Source organism: Myiozetetes cayanensis, unplaced genomic scaffold (assembly GCF_022539395.1).
Source record: "Myiozetetes cayanensis isolate MyiCay16 unplaced genomic scaffold, myiCay2020 scf2-11, whole genome shotgun sequence".
Lineage (NCBI taxonomy): Eukaryota > Metazoa > Chordata > Aves > Passeriformes > Tyrannidae > Myiozetetes > Myiozetetes cayanensis.
In genome coordinates this window covers 85,068,917-85,090,273 of record NW_026087411.1, presented here as the reverse complement: position 1 = coordinate 85,090,273, position 21,357 = coordinate 85,068,917, and the positions used below count along the sequence as shown (strand labels likewise).

The 21,357-nt window shown below is 37.6% G+C and overlaps 1 protein-coding gene across 1 annotated transcript in view; it reads left to right on the top strand.

Moving 5' to 3' along the window:
- Nucleotides 1-21,357, top strand: part of RIMS1 (regulating synaptic membrane exocytosis 1) — a 319,930-nt gene that overhangs the window by 159,139 nt on the left and 139,434 nt on the right. The window contains 1 exon segment of the mRNA XM_050315904.1: nt 21,167-21,234. Coding sequence (XP_050171861.1) covers nt 21,167-21,234 — 68 coding nt within the window.

Sequence of the window (21,357 nt, the reverse complement as noted above, 5' to 3'; positions counted from 1 at the left end):
TAATCTACTAACAATATAAAAGAGAATTAAATTAAAGTTTAAAGTTAGGTCCATGGAAGTAGGTGAATATTTTTACATTTATATATTATGCTATTAAAATATCTAGGTGCTAAGAGTTTGTTTTGTTATGTTGCTCAGAGAAAAAGAAAATTCACGCTTGTCCCTTTTTAACCCATAAAGCCATATGTTCTGCTTAACAAGCCACTAGATGGAGCAGTCAAATCTCACTTGGCCTCTCTGCAAGACAGTTTCTCAGCACAGAGAGAAACTAGAAATGCAGGCACACTTTGCTGCTTAAACCAGTAATTTTAAGAAACTTTTTAAGATCTTATCTCCATGTGCTTTTTTTTCCACAGGCAGATTTACATTGTCCTGCAGCTTTAGTGTTGCAGATGATGTATGGGATGTATTCTGGATATGGAAATTACACTGACAAGTACAGCTCTATGGAAGCAGTCATTCATTGACTTAATTGAATCCTATCCTCATTAAAAAACACCCAGCCAAACAAAACATAACAAGGGAAAGGTACTCTTGTTTGAGTTTTCAAAACTGTGTGAAGTTTAGAGTTACACATTTACAGATGACTCTGGGCTTAAGCAATCTTGCTTATACTTCTGGTGAAGTTGCATATTTTCTTCCTACTTACCCAAAGTACTTTTCCTTCCAACTTATTTTTTTTTCTGTGACCTAATGCTTAAGAAATGCCTATTTAAGGAGAGCATATTGTCTGCTTTGGGAGTGCTGCAGTAAAGTCAGTTCAGGAGCAAAAAGAAAATATACATTAATGTATATGAATGTTTTCATAGTCTTTGTTTGATTGTAGTTTCAGAACATTACTAAGACAAGAGTTTTTTGGGGGGGGCATACATGCTTGTGATATAAACATAGGTGTTTATATGAAATAGAGTGCATGTGTGCTATTAGAAGGCACCTGTGCACTCCAGTGCCTCTGTTGCAGTTAAATACATCAGGGATCATGATGTGTAGTTACAGGGCATTGTCCAGAGCGGTATTAAGGCAGTGAATGGAGCAATGTGTGACTACAAAATCCTGCAGATTCTTTGCCTTTGTCAAGTCTTTGAAAGTCAGAATGTTCTGCATTAAAGATTATCAGCAGGTATCACATGAAGAAATGTCATTCTGAAGCAGCTGGATACAGTCCTTGGAGTGCCTCAGCCCTGCTCCCACGTCTCAGGTGGGCATTGCAGATCCTGGCATTGTTCTCCTGTCAGTTTTGGGCAGGAGTGACACATAGCTTTGCAGAGCAGGAAGCTCATGCTGTGCAAAGCAGTGCTCCCCAGCTGACTCGCTCTAACCCGTGTGCAGTTTATTCAATACGGTTCTCAGCTGAATTGTGGGCATAAGCAAAAACTTCTGACTGGCAGTGAATACTGATCAGGGCCATGAGCTGAGGGCTAGTGAACAGCCATTTTTTTTTCAACTCCCCGGAGTTCTGGGGACTCACTCAATGATAGAATGCCAGTTCCTGCCTCTTGTGCTTTGGAGGTCCACCACAGAAGTTTACATGAGAATACACGCTATGCCAGGTAATTTGGTATTCTCTACCAGCTCAGATTTTACTTAAAATATAGTATAAAAGTGAGTCGCACTTACAGATAAAATTGGACTTCACAAAGGAACTTACAAATACCAGTTTAAATAGAGGTAGATAGATGTAGATTCTCAGAAATTTCTGGTGTATTATGTAACACACTGAACCTTGTCAGTGTACCCAGGTAGGTTCAGTTATTTCCCATAGACAGACATTACGGATTTGCCAGTATTGGAGTTGTCCTTGTTAAGCAGAGACTGTCTGGGAGAGGGCAAAACAGCCCCCTGTGAATGGGAATTGAACTGAATGCTTAAAAATAAATCCAGGTGTGCTCCTGCTGGCTCTTTTCCACAGAAAAGTTGCTCTGAAGTCAGTCATAAAAGAAGTTGGTTAATCTGTTCCTGTTACCAAGTTTTAAATCTCACTGCTTAGAAAGTCTTAGGGAATGAGTATTCCTAAAAGCCACCGAAAGGAGACATTTAGGAAGGTATTAATTTCCTTTTTTCTTTTAAATAAATTTACCATTTACATTTTGACTGCTCTTCAAATGTATCCTTTAAAATTCTAATCTATCAGCATCAGTTCCCTTAAAAAAAAAAAAGCTACAACAACAAATATAGATTAGGCATGTTGCCATTATAGCATCAGCTATCTGTGCTATTGTGGACCTAATCTTACTTTGCCCTAGAAAATTATTTTAAGGATTAGGAATGAATTTTCTGACAACATTTAAACAACATGGTCATCATTAAACCCTGCACTTAGATGTGTGGCTTTAGTATTTTTTGTTAGTTAGTTAGTTTGTTTGGAAGGTTTATAACATTTTAAAGTAATAGAAAATGCTACTTAATAGAGACTCCTTTTTAAGTGGTTATTACGTATGGTAGTGCTGCTTTAATTTCTACGTTTAAATCTGACATTTTTAGAATTAAAGGGTCTGGGAGGAATATGAATTGTAAAAGGATTCAGAAATTAAACAATGTCCCCGCAGACTTAGACAGTGAGGAAAAGGAGAGTGTGAATTAAGTTGTCAAATGTGTCCTGAAGTAGAGAAACAGAATAAAATAGTGACACAGAGATGTCTATCACCCTTGGCTGTATAACCTTTCAATCACAGCCTATACAGGAATTAGTTCAGAACATGCACTATCTTTTGGTTTATATTGTGTAATGGGGGTGGAGAGTTTTTGAAGGGAAAAAAAAAGTTGTTTTATGGGATTTTGGTAAGGTCATATGTCTGAATTAAAGAAGCTGTAATGATGTTGTCACTGTATGTTGATTCTCGTGTTTTTGCCGTAGTCCAGGTTTCAATATGATACTTTTTGGTTGGCTTCTCTTTTGGCAGGAAAACTCAGGTGCAGATTAGATACCTGCAGTCTCTTCCTACAGACAGTAACACTGAATTGATTGTAGGAATTTAGTTCTGTGAATTCAAGCCTGTACCAGACCACGGCTATCAAAGGAAATGATGACACACCACCACTTCCTACAGCTTACCCTGCAACAGGCAGGGAAGGGACTTTGAATATGGGTCTTCCTCATCCACCATGCTATGGGTCATGAAAGTTGGGAGAAACCTGTCTCTATGGAGACAGTGACACAACAACTAGAAATAATAGTTGAAGAATATTTTGATGCCATCGATCAGTAAATTGGAAAGTCAGTGCCTACATATTGGTCACCATTTAACTGAAAACATCTGACTTTGGTTAGCAATTGAATAGCTGAGCAAATTGCTTCTTGAATTACAGTTTGGTTAAGATCACCTTTGGCTCTAAAAAATGCTATCCAGCAGATCTTTTTAAGGTATTGTAGGTATTGTAAGTTAATATGTTACATACTGCCCGTGTCACAAAGAGAAATACTCCACAAAATCTCTTTATGTAAAGAGGTGAATTCATCATCCTATGATGCCGGAGGAAGTCCAAAAGTCATCTGTAGATGTGACAGTAGCTGCACTGTCAGATTTACACTGATGCACTGAAGTTCTGCCTTGATGTCAGTAGATTATCCACAGTCAAGTCAGCTATCAAAACGGTCTGTCTGAGGAGATGCTGACTTTTTTTATTAGATGACATAACTAACACAAACACATTGCAAAATTCCTGGATCATGAAGGTTGGATAGCAAAGATCTCAGCCACTGCATGCATGGAATTGAAGGCACAACACAGATTTTCTAGTGTGAGCAGTCTACTTGTCTCTTTCCGGTTTCACTGTTATGATCACTTTTCTCAGAGGAGTCAAAAACAATCAAGTGTGTTGGGGTGGAGGAAAGGGAAATAGAATATTGGTGGCAGCACAGTACTAAACAATTGGCAGTGGATCTTGGAATGCTGGGTACAGAAGCAATAAATAGAGAGGTGTTCCTTTATGGGTTCTTGCAGACCTGTGCGCTTGGAGAGATTCCTGTCATTTGTTTGTGCAGAAATGCTCCTCTGTCTGCTAGTAGTTTTCTAGTAGTCTTCTAGTAGTCTTCGAGTCTACTGCAAAAGGGTGAGTGATGTTCTGTAAAACTCCCCTAAAGGACCTTTAGAAACACTATGATGAAGCCATTCTGGGATACCAGGGGGAGGCATACCACAGCTTCCTCCCAGTGTGTGTGTTTACATTGTTTTATTCAGGCAGATGACAAGTTACTTCACTTTCACTTTGGATTGATTAGCTCAGATTGAGGTTTGAATTGAAAGTTGTGGAGTAACAGCAGCACTACATTAATTTATCCCTTAATAATTAATAAACTAAATAAAAGATCAAACTTATTAGCTCTAGCATGTTCCTCTGTTCATGCAACAACCTAATTTCTGCTTTGATGCTTATTTTATTTTTAGTTACGTTAAACAACATCTGCTACTCTTTCCTTGCCTGCACATCCAGAAACCATATTGGTCAGGCATGATTTGCTCCTTGGTAAAGCTATGCTGATGGTTCCCAGTCATGTCATCAGCCTTCATAAGCTCAGAACTGCATTCCAGAAGGATTTGCTCCATAACCCTCCCAGTATGTAGTTTTCCAGGTCCTTTTTCCTTGCTTTCCTTGGAGGGGTGTGGCATTTGGCTTGTCAAGTCACTGTTAATCTCCCACAATAGCCAGGACCTTTTGAAGCAGATCAGACAGGGCTACAGAACAAAATGTCAAATTAAATACCTAATATTGTATCTAAGACTCCTGCATTTGTATTAGAATATCTTTCCCATTGTAACTTGGCTTTGAGATCTGGAGATTTTAACATGGATCTTTTTCTGTTGTTTCTCTTGTTTGTTAAATTAAATTCCAATTTAAATCGTAGGTGTTTCTTTCCTTAAGTTGCTCTTTCTGTGCTTCTGAATTCAGCTTGGGATCATTCTTTGGCTTTCTTCTTTCCAAAAAAGTGTTGTAAAACTTTTGGTTTAGAGGAAAGTTCTATTTTCACCCAGGTATAAAGCTGAATAGTATGGTTAATGCTTTGAATTTGTTCTCTTAAAATTTGAATAATGGTAGGGTTGTGTGAGATTGTTCAATGTCCTACTTTTCTAATGATCTTAGAAAGTTTTATAAATGGAGGAGTATCATGCATGGATTATGATCTAAAACAACTATTAGCAGGAAGATTATGAAGAGCTAAAACATGATGGTCAAGATATAAGTATCAGATGCATAGTGTAGTGTGCCTCAGAAGATAGTGGCAATAAAATAATTTGCAAGGGTAAAACCTCCTGAGATTACAAAGGCAGTGCTATCCAAAGCAAAGATTGAAAGTGTGCTATAACTTAATGATGTATTTTTACTAGGACAATGGGATAGTATCCAGATTTCCAGTTAGTTTCCTACTGCTTTGATACTGTTAGTGGATGTAAAGGTAAATAATCTAACTCTTAGGACAGAAGGCTCCATGTGACTGGGGCTGGGAGGAATGAAATCCACCTTTAGGGATGTGCAATGCACACTGGAGTTGGTGGCACTGTCTGTTTCTGCAAAATGCCCTTTCTGACCTCAAAACACTTTTCTGTTGCTCCTCACTTCCCTTGCTTTTCAGTGAATACTTGCAGACACCTCTACAATCTGGAGCTGTTAGACTGGGCTACTTAGTCAGAGCTTGGGTGGATCTTATGGCTAAGGATGGCAGTGGGTAAAAGGGGCATTGAGGACAGCCTGCTAGAGGCTGGAGGAGCAGAGAGGGGTTGGCATGTAGAGGAATGGGAGACAGTGAGAGCCTGAACAACACCACGGGCCACAAACAACCTTTTTAAATGCATTTGGGAAAACGATTCATTATTTTTTCACAGACACATACCTGCCATGGGAATGACAGGAACACTTTAAATAAGGCAGAAAACAAGCCCATATAGTTCAGTCTCATTTACAAATTCTGAGGTTGTAAGAATTTTTCATCTGTCGAGTTGCATTGTGGCAAAATCCCCTGCCTTGTTTAGTGTGTGATGTAAGGTGAGGTGAACATTCAAGATCCAGGTATAGAATGTTCTGAAAGTGAAGCAAAGCTCTAAATGCCTGCCCTGATAAAAGAGGAGGTATTCCTTCAAGGAGTAATGCAGAAGGATCAAAGGATGAGCTGTGAAAGCTTTAGGCATTTGGCATACTCTGTCTTTTGTTGCTTTTGCAAGAAGTGTTTCCGGCTTAAGGACAAAACTGGATCTATGTTCCCTGGTCAGTAGCAGATGATCACTGTCTCTTTAAATATATAAAGCCTGGACATTGTCCACCTCCAAAAAATTATCTCCTAACATGGACATGTCCATGAAAAAAGCAGAATTAGACGTTTGTGTTGTCTTCCTGCTAATATAGTGCTACTGGGGACACTGAGTGTCAGCAGTAGTCAGGGATCTCAGTTTAGCTTTTACTGATGACTGACATGCAGGAGAGTGTGTGAAAGACAGTGTTCAGTACCTTGGGTTTGATCCAGAATTACAGGGAAACAACTTGATTAAGAGTATTTTCATTATTACTAATAGGTCTATATGTTGTTAAATATGAAAGAGCTGTAAGCTCTCATTAGCTTAATTATTTATATTTTATCCTTTCTAAGCTTCTGTTTGTTTGCTTTGCTTGCTTGCATTTTAGTTTCTAAACAGCAGAGGTTTTTTGCTTTGGATGTCCTGCACTGTATTTTGGAAGTCCTGCAGTATCTAAATATGCTGCAGAGAAACATCTGTTTATACAGAGTAAGACTATCTCTGCCAAAGAAACAGTTTTATTGTTGTATGGTTTGGATATGATTAAATTAGATTAAATACTTTAGCAAATTCTATTAGCTGTAATTTTCTAATCATCTGGCTATCCCAAATATGTTGGAATATAGGTTCTGCTTTTCTCTTTTACCTTGAATATGTAATTTGGAATACAAAACATTATTTCCAGTTTTTTTATTTGCAATATATTTTTCTTATATAAAATTATGTTTTCCTGCACACATCTATTGTATACAAAAATAATGAAATTGTCCTATTAATTCGTAAAACATGGTAGGTTTTTTCAAGGGCAATTGTGTTTTCAGTATGCTAGAACTAAATCTACAGCTTGGGATGTTTTACATAAATTAAAAGAGCCACATTTGCTTTACACAGTTTCTTCGTCTATGCAGTTCATTAAACTTGCTTAGCGCACCACTGCTGAACATAAATAATAACTGCAGCAGTGGTATTGATTACTTAGGTACCTGAGCTTGTGACTACTGTTGGCTTTAAAGCACTAAGAAACTTCTTTCCTGTTCTGTCCAGATAGGAAGGAGCCTTTTTTCCCCTGTCTTGTTTCCTGAGGATTGTTAATCCTGGATTCCTAAAATCATTAACTCCTAGAGACTGAAACTCCTTGTCATTGCAGCAGCCGTGTATGAACTAATGCAGTAATCAATGCTTGCACTACACTGCAGAGATTTGTTTTGATGACAAGAACTCTCGTTAGCCCTGTTTGGTGTCAGTGGTGTCGAATGTTTGACACTGCAGAATAATTTGGCTTAGAGTCAGGACGCAAGGACCTTATGACTTCTTTTACATCGCCTCCTTCCCACTGAAGTGGATTTTTGCTTGCATTACGGTTTTGCTACAGTTGCAGGCTGGAATTCATCAACGTGCTAGATGCCAGTTGTGCTTTAACCATTCTGTTGCTGATGCTGCTATGTTTGCTGGGTTTCTTCAGTTTCTACTCCATACGTTTCATTCAGGGACAGGTAAATAAGGAGCTATATAGTGCTGAGGTTTTATTTGTATTTTTATATTTCACATTTTAAAAAATATATATCTTTATGTATCTTTTTAACTGTGCAGTTTGAGTGATGTTCTGTCCTCAGAATGTAAAGTATTAATTGTAGCAAATATTCATCCTAAGTAGGGAATAAAGAACCATTTTGCTTTTAAGTCTGTGTTTTAGTTATGTTTATATTTTGAAAGTGTCAAATATATTTTGACATTAGTGATACTATTTGGAATGAGCTTCTAAAAAATATCTGTATTTTGAAAGTAAACGTCAAAATGTAAATGTGTTTCTGAAAAGTAATAATAATATTCTTAATGCATTATGACTTCTGGATTTTGGAGGAATCATGGATAAAGAATATAGAAATTTATTTCAGGAAACAAATAAACATTTCTGTGTATTATTTCTGTTTGGCAGAAGACAATTGATATGTCCTCAGTCTCCTGTATTGTGCTATTGTTAGGAGCCTTAAGAAGTTCAGAATGGAATGTGATTCTGTTACTTTTATTTTTGCATATTATTTAGGGGGAAAAAAATCATTAAACATATAAACATAAACAAATAAAATATATTTGTTTGGTATAATATACAATTATGGTTATAATAATATATGGGTTATAATAAATATACAGTTCTGGTTATTTTGTACATTGTTTCTGCATCATCATATTGATGCATTGCACTTTCTGATCAGGGAAGGACATCAGTATTTTCCTTTTATATTTGAAATAAGTTCCTCATCTAAATCACTAAAGGATCACAGGAGAAAGTGAGAGGAAGGACTCACCATTGCAAGTTCTTTGGGATTAGGCAGTGTGTTCAGGATAACAAATACCTCTAAAATCCTTTATCTAAGGAGCTGATAGCACTGTCTATAAAAGTTGGTTTTGAAAAGTAATTTTTTCACTAGAAGAATTAATCCTAAAGATTTATGATAGAATAAGTAATGAAGGAGGTTTTATCCTCTTGAAAATAACATCTGTGTTAGATAAAGTATACTAAGATATCCATGTGCAAAATTAATTTAATTCAGCAGAGTTTAGGGGATAATTAGAGTTCACTGAAGGCAGAATGTGGAGGGATGCATTGGAGAAAATGGGGTTGAACAGCAGTCAAAACAGAGATGGAACAGAAACAGCAGCAGGAATATCAGGAAGACAAAATGCTTGTATGGCTGGGAAGACAACAGTCAGCCTTAGCTCTGCATGGAATTTAAAGGATAAGACTGGAGAAAACTTTCGGCTAAGATCAAAGTCTTGCATTCTCTTCCACTTAATATATTGTGTATAGCTATATAAAGAAGGTAAATCCCTGTTTCTTCTTCAAGCTGCTCACTGTGGTAGACAACCTTAAACTGCATTCTAGTGACCTCTTGCACATCTTTGCAAAAGTAGATGAAGAAAGTGAAGTAGGATTGGAATTGAAAAATACTGAGGTGTGACACCCTGTGTAGTGAAGATTCAAGGCTGTACTGTGGGCAATAGGCAAACAGCAGAAAGTCTCCAGCCTTTGCAACAGCATGGAATTGGGAAATGTAAAAGATACTTTAAAATCACTTAGCCCCATATCCCCAGGTCCAGTATCAGTCTCTCTTGAGAGCATTTGATTCTTTTGTGTAGGAGACTATAGAGACATAAAGGACTATTAAACCAGGCTATCTACAGCTCTCTGGACATTAAATTTAACTCATCTCTCCCTCATAACTACCCTTCAGTATGCTATATATTCCACTTTGAAAACTGAACTGTGTGCTGCAAGGAGAGAATCTGAGAGACTGAGCCGTTATCAAGGTCACTGTCATGTCAGGGTGCTGGTTAGGTGCACAGGTGCCCAAAAGAAAAATCATGTTGCAGAGTAAAGCAAAACTAAAAAAACCCTAAGAATAAAACTATAAGTTCCTCACCAGTTTGACCTTTTAATGTATTTGGTGACAAAAGTAGGCAGGGCAAGCAGAGCCTGATCTCTGGCCAACCCTGCTAATTCCCAAAGTGAAAGGGTAGTGGTTTTCAAACAGAAGCCAGGCTTTTATACTATCCTCTCCTGCTATCATTGTGATAGATTATATCCATCTCATCATTTTCTACACAGGTAATTCTCAGCTGATGGGTTTCTCCCTGTTTCTACACTTGTTTATCCTGGTCTGAGTGTGGAGCCTTATTGACTCTGAACTGGGGTCCTCTTTTTCCAGCATGTTTTTCTAGTTTGTCTAGATAGCTTCGAAGTCCAGTTCTGACCTTCTATAATTCCTATCTCCTTGGGGTCAAGTCGCTTACAACTCTAATATCTTTCTGATTTATTGCCTACAGCAGTAGTTGTTAGTGTTGACTATTACTAGGGTGGCTGGGCACTGGAACAAGCTCTGCAGGGAAGTGGTCACAGCACTGAGACTGCCAGAGTTCAAGAAGTGTTTGGATGATACTCTCAGGCACATGGTGTGATCTTGGGAATGATCCTGTGCAGGGCTAAGGATTGAACTTGATGATCCATGTGGGTTCCTTCCAACTGAGCATATTCTGTGATTCAGTGACGCTATATTCCAGACAAAGACTCCAAACCCTGCTTAATGAATACCTTGGGGGATTTTTGTTACCAATTTTAGCTGTTAGAATATTATTTTCTAAATAGGATTTCACCTTATGCAAGTTATTTAGACACTTTCTCTTGTGTGACTCTTATCATGACATCTCATAAAAAAGACTCCTCAATTGAACATATTTGACGTCTGCTGTTACACATTTACTGATAGAGCCAAATGGTAGCAGACTCTTTCCATAGTAGTCTCGACTGGCAAGTATTTTGTACTAGGGACTAAATAGTTCCAAACTAATCTCAATTGTTTTTGCATACTTTGCTGTTTGCACTGATTTGTGTTTCTTATTTTTTTTTGGTATGCTTCCTGGTACTTGATCCCTGCAAGTTACTCACTCATAGGCAACTTTCAATTGATTCTTCCAGAAAATGAAACATTTATGACTTCAGCTGGTCAGTCTTTGACAGAATTTCTCCTTCTTCTGTATTGGGATAGGTTTTTTTTATGTTGGTATTATTTCTTCATATGCTTCCACTTTTGCTGTCATGGCTGCTTACTTACCTTCTGTAAGGTTGGGGTGTTTTGGTTTTGGTTTGATTCAATTTTGGTGGTTGGATGTTTTTTGAGTTTTGAGGGGTTTTGTTACAGTTTTTAGAAAGGTTTTTGATTTTTCTTCTGCTCAGCTTACTTCACTTTCCCAGTTTGTTAATTTTCATACTATTAGCTCTTTCCTCTTTACTGGTGGAAAGCAAAGCTCTAAAGGTCCTTTGCTGGTTGTTTTACTAGTCTGTGATCTCTTACAGTGTACTACAAAGATTCTTCCTGCTAAGTATTCCCCTCCGAACTGGAGAAACAAAAGCTCTCATTATCATCTAATGCAGCATAATTGAGGGTTCTCATGAATGCTGATTAAAACAAAACAAAACAAAAACAAAAACCCAACCAAACAAAAAGCCCCTAACCCAACCAAAACAAACAAAAAAACCCCCAAACCCTCATCAGGCTCATCTTGGTGCTCTGGAGTTTGTCCCCCTCACAGTACTGCTGAAGTGCTTTTCTTTTTAATCAGAGAATTTCATCTACTGTATTTCCTTCTACAGGCCTGAAGCTCAGTTTGAGTTTTTTCCCCCTTCAGACTTTCCTTTTCATTTGAATATTAATGATCTCTCCTACTCTTCATAAAAATTAAATAATAACTTTGATTGTAACTTGGTCAGGTTTGCATGATGGACTCTGTGTGTATGCTGGACAATCAACAGAAAGGCTCACTGCCTTTTCCCCTTCACCTGGTCCTGTGGATAATAAGAAGCCTTGTTTTCAGTTGCTGTTGTTTCTGTCAGCATATTTACAAACACTCTATGTTTTCTCCTGTTACTGAGCAGAAATGCCTTTCTTCTTTCCATACAATAGTAGAAAATGTGTGTTCAAAGAAGTGTCTCTGGGCATTGCCTCTTTTCATCACCTTATTTAGCTACCAGGGCACTGATACCTTACTGGGCATTGTTTCCATGGGACTTCTAAGGTGGGGGCTGCTGTTTAAATGCTTGACATTTTTTTCTGGTTTGCTAATCCTTCTTAAAATTTATAGCTCTTGGCAGTATAGAAGCACCCTGGGATTTGAGGAGAATTTGTTTTCAACTTTGATTTTCAATTGTAATTTGTTAATAAATCAGTCTTTAACAAATACTAAGATAAAAAATATGCAACTGAAAATTTTTAAAATTCTCAGGGGAAAAATACCAGAAGAGACCAAAATGGAAATATTACCTTTTTTTTGCAATTAACACCTACTCAGTTAGTTTGAAATGTACACAGGGGAGACAAAAGAAAAAAACAACCCACAGGAAAGACAAGTTGTGCTAGGCTGAGGAACAGAATGGGATATTTGAAGCGCTGGGAATTCCTTCAGAACAGAAGAAAAATTATTCCTCCAGCAGAAAAATTATGAAGATGTGATCAGGCTTTTAAAGTACAGGATAGTTGTGTATCCATGTCTCCAAAATTACGAGACCATGAGAACTTTTGAGATAACTTGTTATACATTTTTCAAGTTTCATTATATGCTGAACAAAAATATTATCAAGAAATCATACCAAAACCAAAAGTGTTAATTACAGGAAACAAGAACTCAATAAAACTGTTAATATGGTTAGTGTCAGTATTGAGTTGGAAGTAAATATTGATAATAAATTTATTCAGAGAAGCTCTAAATTTTGAAAAGGAAATCTCCTTCCATCCATCTACAGAATTATCTTCCACTCAAGACAGTAATCTGAGACAGCAAAATCAGCACTCAGAACTAGCCCTAAGATAACAAATTTTCCTTGTTTTTAGATACCAGAGTATCAAAAATCAATTAAAATGTTTGCCTGCTGATTTGTAGTTCCTGATGCTAAACATTTTTCTGGTATCCTCAAGAAAATATTTGTAATAAACCTTTCAAAAGAACTTCTCAGAACAATGGAAGTTCATGTATCTTGCTTAGTATTTTACATTTTTAAGTCTTTCACACTTTTTGATGACCCTACAGAATATGCTTCTGTGGACCATCCCTGTCTGAATCATATATATTCTTGGACTCACATGCTTGCAATAAGACTTATGCATCCTCAAAATAACAGTTTAGATGTTCTCTGAGATAAAATTAAGTATCTAGCTCAAAAGGATTGATGAACTGTTGAAGACTCTTGGTGTTTGAGTGAAAGAACCAAATAACGTTGGCTCAAGGATTCTCATAAGCAGGTTCCCTAGAGACTTGGGAAACAAACAGCTTTCCTGCTATGCTCCTTGTGTCCATGTTAAAAATTTTAGAAACAGTCAAAAATCCTCAGTTCTGTTACTTGACTAGACAGGTTGTGATTTTTTGGCTTTAAGCTTCTGTTGGCAAGATTAGCAATCCTTGCTTTCAGTAGTTTATAAAGTCTTGCAACAACACTGAAATAATTCAGGTAGGATGTCCATTTTGTGAAACATACAAATGGGCCCAGCTGTTTTTGTGTTGGATGATCTTTTGCAAATGTATCTTTTGAGAAACCTTCAGCCATCAATGAACACAAGCGCAATACTTTCTTATAAAAAAGTGTGTGTCTAAACTCTACACCTTTTTGAAATAAAAAGCTTGTTAAATAAATACCTGGATAATAAACTCACATTATAATTTAAATAGTTCACGGAACATTCACCTTGCACCCAGATAAAGAAAGTATATTGAAAGACTTTTTCGTAATCATTCCTTTGCAGAATTGAAACTAATTGTGAATTTGCAAACTCTTGTAAAGAAACAACTTTGCAAGAGTAACTAAGATAGAAGTCAAATGGATTTTCCTTTTCACTAGATTTTAGCTTAATATTATTGCCCTTAATAATCTAGATAGTAGTTAATGAGTTCACTAGTTCCTTGCCTAATTATTTCTGTATTTCTTGTTGGCAAATATCAATTTAACATTACAACTTCTGCTGTGCTCACAATGTAAATCTTTAAAAAAGGTTTTTAAACTAAGGAGTTTGTTTCAAAATAAAATGCTGAAGTGTTCATTTTGTATGAGAAAGAGTATGAAATGTCCTTATCTTCTAAACAGAAAATTAAGGAATAACCATTTATTTTTAGTTTATACTGAATAAGCCTAGGTTGTCAGTTTTCTAAATCTGAAAGCTTAGTGCTTGATAAAGCTCTATAGACCCTTTTCCAATTATTTTTTTGTTACTCAGGAATTTAATTAAGATATAGAAGAAAAATTGTATATCTCATCATTACATTAAAATACCTAAATAAATATTGTACTGAGGGAGCAATCTGAGAGGCTGGTTCTAGCTTTGGGAGCTATAGGGATCACAGTCATGTGTGCCAGATCTGTAGCTGAAACAGAAGTACTATATGTATAAATTGTCACTGGTGTGGAGTACTAGTCTTTTTTTTAAGTTTGGAGTCTTACAGTGTGTTAATATTCAGTGCTTAGGACATGTGCCAGCAGGGAACTAAAATCCAATGCAATTGCATATTTTCAGTACAAAAGCAAACCTAAATTTCATAGCCTTGTGGTGCATTCTTCCCACATGCTGCATGATCCAGCCTGTCCTTGAACTACATAGATGGTAAAATACCAACCTTTTTCTGCAAGGGTTTAAGTTCTAAACTGAAGACATCTAAAGTGGGTTGGTTTGAATCTAAGGAGATAATGAGCATTTTTGTGAAGCTTTCTGTATAATTAGGCAATAAGTAGCTTTTGAATTCTCTGCTTGCCATGTAACTGCCGGGGTTGCTTGTCAAGCCAGGGTACTCATGTTTTCTCTCTATGTGGTTACTTAGCAGCTTGTTGTTTAAACATATGTTGTTTATACAGTGAATTATTTTTCTGACATGATAAAATGATTAGAATTTTTTTTCCTGTGTGTAGAAGTACTTCCTTGCCTAACAATATGGCCTAGCACATCTGTAACAGCAACCAGATGTTTTTGATGGTGGCAATGGTGCACTGGACATTTACCAATAGCATGCAGAGTGATTTTCCAACTTGTCAAAACTCAGGCTATGAAGAAGAAAGTTAATATATGGAGGTTTTTTACATTTGTTGTAACTTTCTGTAGGCTGGTGTGTGGCTTCTATTGATTTTTACCTTGGGAAACAATTGTTCATTTCCATATGATATTGATCCAGTTCCATGGAAACTTTCACAACAGAGGATGTTCCAGGTCTTTCATAAACTTTATTGCTGCAGGCTATATTTAACTCCAAAAATTAACAAAAGTAAATACATAAATGACATGTTGCCCATGTTGTCTTGTCCTCTTCAGGAATCTGCTTGGTAGAGTACCATGGGATAAAGGCCTGGAGGGAAGAGGGACCTAAGAAAAATGGCTTCTCCAAGCTCAGGAGCCATGAATCCCAACAATGAGGAAGTCAGGCAAAAAAACCCAGGAGGCCTGCATGGATGAACAAAGGAGCTCCTGTAAAGACTCAAATACAGAAAGGAAGGTTACAGAGGGTGGAAGCAAGGACAGATAGCCTGGGAAGAATACAGAGAGATTGTCTGAGCAGACAAGGATCAGGTTAGGAAAGCTAAAGCCCTGAGAGAATTAAATCTGCCCAGGGACATCAAGGGCAACAAAGAAAGGTGAGAGGAAAGTATGTCAGTGTTAAAAAGAAGACTAGGGAAAATGTGGGCCCTTTCAAGAAGGAAGCAGGAGACCTGATTATCTGGGATGTGGAAGGCTGAGGTACTGAATGACTTTTTTGCCTCAGTCTTCACTGATGAGTGCTCCAGCCACACTGCCCGGGTTGCAGAAGGCAAAGGCAGGGACTGGAAGAAAAGTAGCCCGCTGGAGGAGATCAGGTCTGAGACAATCTAAGGAACATGAGAGTGCACAAGTCCATGGGGCCTGATGAGATGCTTCTGCAATTCTTGAGCAAACTGGCAGATGAAGTGGTTTAGCCACTATCCATAGTATCTGAAAAGTTATCACGGTCTGGTGAGGTTCCCACCAAATGGAAAAGGGGAAACATAACCCCCGTTTTTAAAAAGAGAAAAAAGGATGATTCAAGGAACTACAGGCTAGTCAGTCTGACCTTTGTGCCCAGCAAGGTCATGGAGCAGATGCTCCTGAAAATTATGCTGAGCATGGAAAATAAGGAGGAGATTGGTGACAGCCAACATGGCTTCACTAAGGACAAATAATACCTAACAAATTTGGTGGCCTTCAACACTGGGGTTACAGCATTGGTGGATAAAGGAAGAGTGACTGACATCAGGTACCTGGACTTGTGCAAAGCATTCAGCCCTGTACTGCATGACATCCTTGTCTCTAAACTGGAGATATATGGATTTAATGAACAGACCACTTGGTGGATAAAGAATTTGCTGGAAGTTCACACTCAAAGAGTTGTGGTCAATGCCTCCATGTACAAGTGGAGACCAGTGATGAGTGGTATTCCTCAGGGATCGATGTTGGGACTGGTGCTGTTTAACACAAGTTTTTCAGTGTGGTTTACATGCTGGAGGGAAGAGATGCCATACAGAGGGACCTTGACAGGCTTGAGAGGTGGGCCTGTGTGAACGTCATGAAGTTCACAAGGCCAAATGCAAGGTACTACAGATGGGTCAGGGCAAACCCAAGCACAACTACAAGCTGGGCAGAGAATGAATTGAGAGCAGCCCTGAAGAGAAGGACTTGAGGGTGTTGGTGGATGAAAAGCTCAACATGACCTGACAATGTGCTCTTGCCGCTCAGAAAGCCAAACATGTCCTGGGCTGCATCAAAAGAGGTGTGACCAGCAGGTCGAGGGAGGTGAATCTCTCCCTCTACTACACTGTGGTGAGACCTCACTTGGAGTGCTGCATCCAGGTCTGGGCTCCCAACATAAGAAGGACACAGACCTGTTGGAGTGACTCCAGAGGAGGACCATGAAGATGATCAGAGGATGGGAGCACCTCTGCTATGAAGACAGGCTGAGAGAATTGGGGTTGTTTAGCATGAAGAAGAGGAGACTCTGGGGAGACCTTCTAGGAGACCTCCAACACGTAAAGGAGGACTACAAAAAAGCTGCAAAGGGACCTTTTACAGGGGACTTTTTACTTAAAATGTAATGTTGGGACAAAGGAGAATGGCTTCAAGCTGAAAGAGGGTAGATTTAGATTATATATTAGGAATTACTTCTTTACTGTGAGGGTGGTGAGGCACTGGAACAGGTTGCCCAGAGAGATTCTGGATGCCCCATTCCTGACAATGTCTAAGGCCAGGTTGGATGGGGCTCTGAGCAGATTGATCTAATGGAAGGTGTCCCTAGCCATGGCAAGGAGGGGAACTAAATGATTTGGAACTAAATGATCTTTAAGTTCCCTTCCAACCCAAGCCATTCTATGATTCTGTATGTTAATCAGAGAGACCAAGTCTGACTATTCAGTTTGTTGAGTAATTTTAGATGCAGCCTCTGAAAATTATTTGTCTAAGTTTCTAGTTACGTGATAGAACTGCTGCATTAATTTAATTGACCTTTTAGGGTCAATTAAATGCCTAACATGGGCTGACTGTCTCTTATAATTAAATTCTGCTTCTTGTCTTAAGTATCTGCTGAGAATGTGGTGTGTCTGGATTTGAGTAAAACACTGAAGTGCATTCTTTGCTGAATATCAGTAGTCTGGATGGATTTGGGGAAACTTGAGGGGTATTTTATCTCCAGTATTCAAGACTCTTTGGAAGTCAGATGACTGGCCATACATGATAAGAGACTCTCTCCTGTTTTGTGCTTGTTTTGGCTTCATAAGAGAGACAAGGCTGTTGTTTCCAGCACTTCTCAGCTTTTCAGGATCTCACTTGAAATCACAGTATCCCAGCATTAGCTTTTGGTATGGATAGTGCTGCCAAAGATGAAGCATTTTAGAAAAAAGGTTTTTTTTGGTGGTGTGAGTTTTGCTTTCCCTTAATTTTGAAAACATACATGTTGCAGGTATAAAACCATTGGTAATTTATTAAGGGTTTTACTCCCTGTCTTGAAATTCAAGTGAAGACTGTGAAAGACTTCTCATGGAAAAAAAAACTTGACACATTTGTGTCTTGTAACATATTATTATATCCCTCTGTATCCAAGAGTGAAGTAATCAAACAGCAGCATATTAATAGGAAAAATATTTAATTGCTTTAAGGTTACAATTTTGAATTATTCCCTCAGGAAAAAATGTTTTCACAAATATATACTCTGTTTCACTCTTTTGGTCTTAAATAAATCACACATTAAAACTTCAAATGTGTTTTTAATAATATGCTTTACGTTGAAATGTATTTTTATATGTTTTAGATATATATCAGGAATGTAAAAAAATAATAATGATACAGTATATGTATATTTTCATAGGGGCTTCTTTTTAAGTTATTCTTGTTTTAAAATTTAAAGAATTATTTTTAAAGGGTTTAAAAGCAGCTTAATCCAATAAACTAATTATTTACTTCTTATAAATGTAGTTTTTACCTCTGTATAATGTCTTAATTTTTTCTTATTTTAGTGGTTATTTTTAATGACTTTTAGGAGTGTTCTACCAGAGTGTTTTCCAGAGTTCTCTGTGCATAGGGATTTTTTGTGTTTTCAGTTTCAGTGGATGGCTTTTAGAGAAAATCTGAAATTTTGAAGCTATACTCTTAGATCACAAGTTTTTGTAATTAATTTATGTATTCCCAGATCTCTATAATACTAGTGCAGTAAAGTTATTTTGTGTAATTAAAGTTCTGGAGTATGGCAGTGCAAGAAGGGCATAGATAGGTATCAAGTAAAGAAGCAACCGTTACATAGGATGATCAAGGAGAAATTATTTTTAAAGATATAACAGAGTACTGAACTGCAGATGTCTCTAATGTCAGTGTTGCTGGCATTAAGTATTTTTTAAGCTCATTTAGAGTTTGTTAATTTATGTCTTAATTTTTATGTTCTTTCTTATGCATGCTTATGAATAGATTAACTGACATTTTCCATTATAAAACCCTTTTTACAGTTGTAAATTCACCCAGAAGTTTGTGTGCCAGTAGTCTATGTCATGATGAATTTTAGCAGGAATTTTAAAATTAAGTCATTTTTCAGAATGCGTACTTTCCTCTTTCCAATTCATGCATTTTTGCAGCTTTTAAAATAGTCACCAAATTGTAGACTTACAACTTTCAGTGACTTTCAGTCAAGATGTTTGATTCGATAGCTGCCTTCAGAGCTTCTCAGTGTATCATCCATGTTCCAGCTCAGTAGAGCTGCATTTTCAGTGCATTTCCTGCTCTCAGCTTCTGAGAGCAGAGGGTGAAAGAATCGGTGTCGTGGCCAGCTGCTGTGGATGTAGCTGATGGCTTGGAATTTTACAAAGCATGGGACAGACAGGAAGGTGAAAGGGACAGACTCCTTAAGGCTTAGCTGTGCCGAGGAACTCATAGGAATGTAGCTTAGTATCAAAGACTTTGAGGTTAAGGAGGAGTTAAAATACTGAACCTAAAAAAGGACACCAAAGCCAGAAGCAGAAGGAGACAGAAGATGGATGATAGCAAATAATGAGCAGGAAGAAAGGTAGCAAAGGGTAGGTAGATGGTGAGAATAGGAAAATCAGCCAAGACAGGTGTATGAGAGGATATTAGATCACTACTCTTACTAGCACACAGGCATCTAACAGTAGTATTATAGAGATGTGTTTTATAAAGTAAGATAGTGAAGGTGTATTGCCTGAATTGTACGTAAAAGAAATATGTTTTCTAAAGACATAGAGCATATCTATGTGTAGAGAGGATTGACAAGAAATGTATGATTTTAATGATAAATTAGGATTTTCACCTGGTAACTTTTAAATGATTTGTGAAGTTTGTAGGAATGTTGTTAGGAAAGTATGTGAAGAGTTGTTCCATTAAAAAACCCTACTCTGGGCCCTAATCATTTAAAGACTTGAAAAAAATCACATATGCACTCAGAAAGCAGTGTTATCAAACTGTTCCACTAATGTATTTTAGGTACTCAAATGAGAGTGAAAAATGCCTGAAGCGCAGCTGTGGATATAAACCTCATTGAGAGGTGACTACTTCCTTCAAGATCTAAAACTAAGCTCAGAAGTGATAGTTTTGGTTTGGTGGGGATTTTGTCTCCGTGTTTAAAGGCAGTGTAAGCTAAATGGCAGAATAATCTACTTTTTTTTTTTCCGGATAAAATTTAAAAATATCTCTTGTTTATTTTAGATTTTTTTATATACTTCTGTCACTGCAAAAGAACACCAGGAAAAGTTTTTCTCATTTCTAATGACACTTTGCATTTTTATTAATACACCATGAAAATGCCTAATAGGATGAATAAAACCCCAAGGTTCAGAGCTTACAGATATATTCTGTTAAACTAGTGCTAACACAGAAGTATTTCAGCCTTATTCCTACTGTATCTGTCTCATGTCTACACCATTCTCTTATGTCCTTCCAAATATCACCTGTATGGTTCCTCTTTGTAAAGAAAATTATGCTCCGAGTTGCACTGCCCATTATTCTTTGTCTTGCAATTCCTACCTTGTCCTTTTTCTCCTTGGAGTGCAGTTACATCTGTCCTCTATCACAGAAAACTGCCAGCAAAGTTGGTAGTTTTCTGCTAGCAGGTCAGCCCTCTACAGCTGCAGTATATTTAATCAAACTGTGGTGGTTTCCTTAGCTTTCCATAAATTCATATATACTTACTGTGGTGTTATGCTCTGCTGCCTTTTCTCCCAAATCCTACCCACAGTGCCCTCGTTGCCCGGTAGGCTGATGGCTTCCAGACCACTGTAATTCATGGGCTTATTCTTGATGTACGTAGTATAAATGTTTGCCCCAAGTGAAATAGAAGATTACAGCCTCGTACCTGCTGTCGATACCATTTGCTCTATTTGTGTGGCTGTTTTTCCTGCTGCTCTGTTATCCGTTACCAGCTCCTGTGCACTCTCTGTCTGTACCTGTCATCACAGTATTGATCTTGGCAGATACTAGAGTGTGGTTGACTGTTCTGTCCTTAACTGTAGCCTATTTTGTTGAGTATTCTCTTTAAAGTTGTCCTTAGCTGTAGTCTTGAGCATTGGCTGTGGCGATGGTGGGGAGGAGGAGGGCTGTGAATGCAGTTTTTTGGGGTCCGTTCTTGGAGGATGACTGGGCAAAGCAAAAAGCAGACAGTGCACACAATGAATTGTAAAGGTGCAATTCCTGAAAAAGCAGAGGTCCAAATAAATGCATTATTATGTGGTTTGGGTTTTATATTAATAGGCCACATTGTTTTCAAATTGAGATGTTAATTTGAATCATAGTAAAGGTTTTGTATTTGCTTCGTCAAACTACTGCACTTGAAAATTCATGCGTGCAGAAATAACCATTCATATGACTTTCTCTGCTTGAGAGATTACACATTTCTTTCTACTCATATTCTTCCAGGTGACTTGGATTATTACTGGCTGGATCCTGCCACGTGGCACAGCAGGGAGACATCCCCTATTAGTTCGGTAAGAAACAGAAGAAAGGAGGTTCATAAGTACAGATTAAAATTTTTGCTAATTATTTCAGTTCATCATAGTTATTTGGCTGTAAAAAAGTATTCTATACAAATTACATGAAAACTTGGTTTA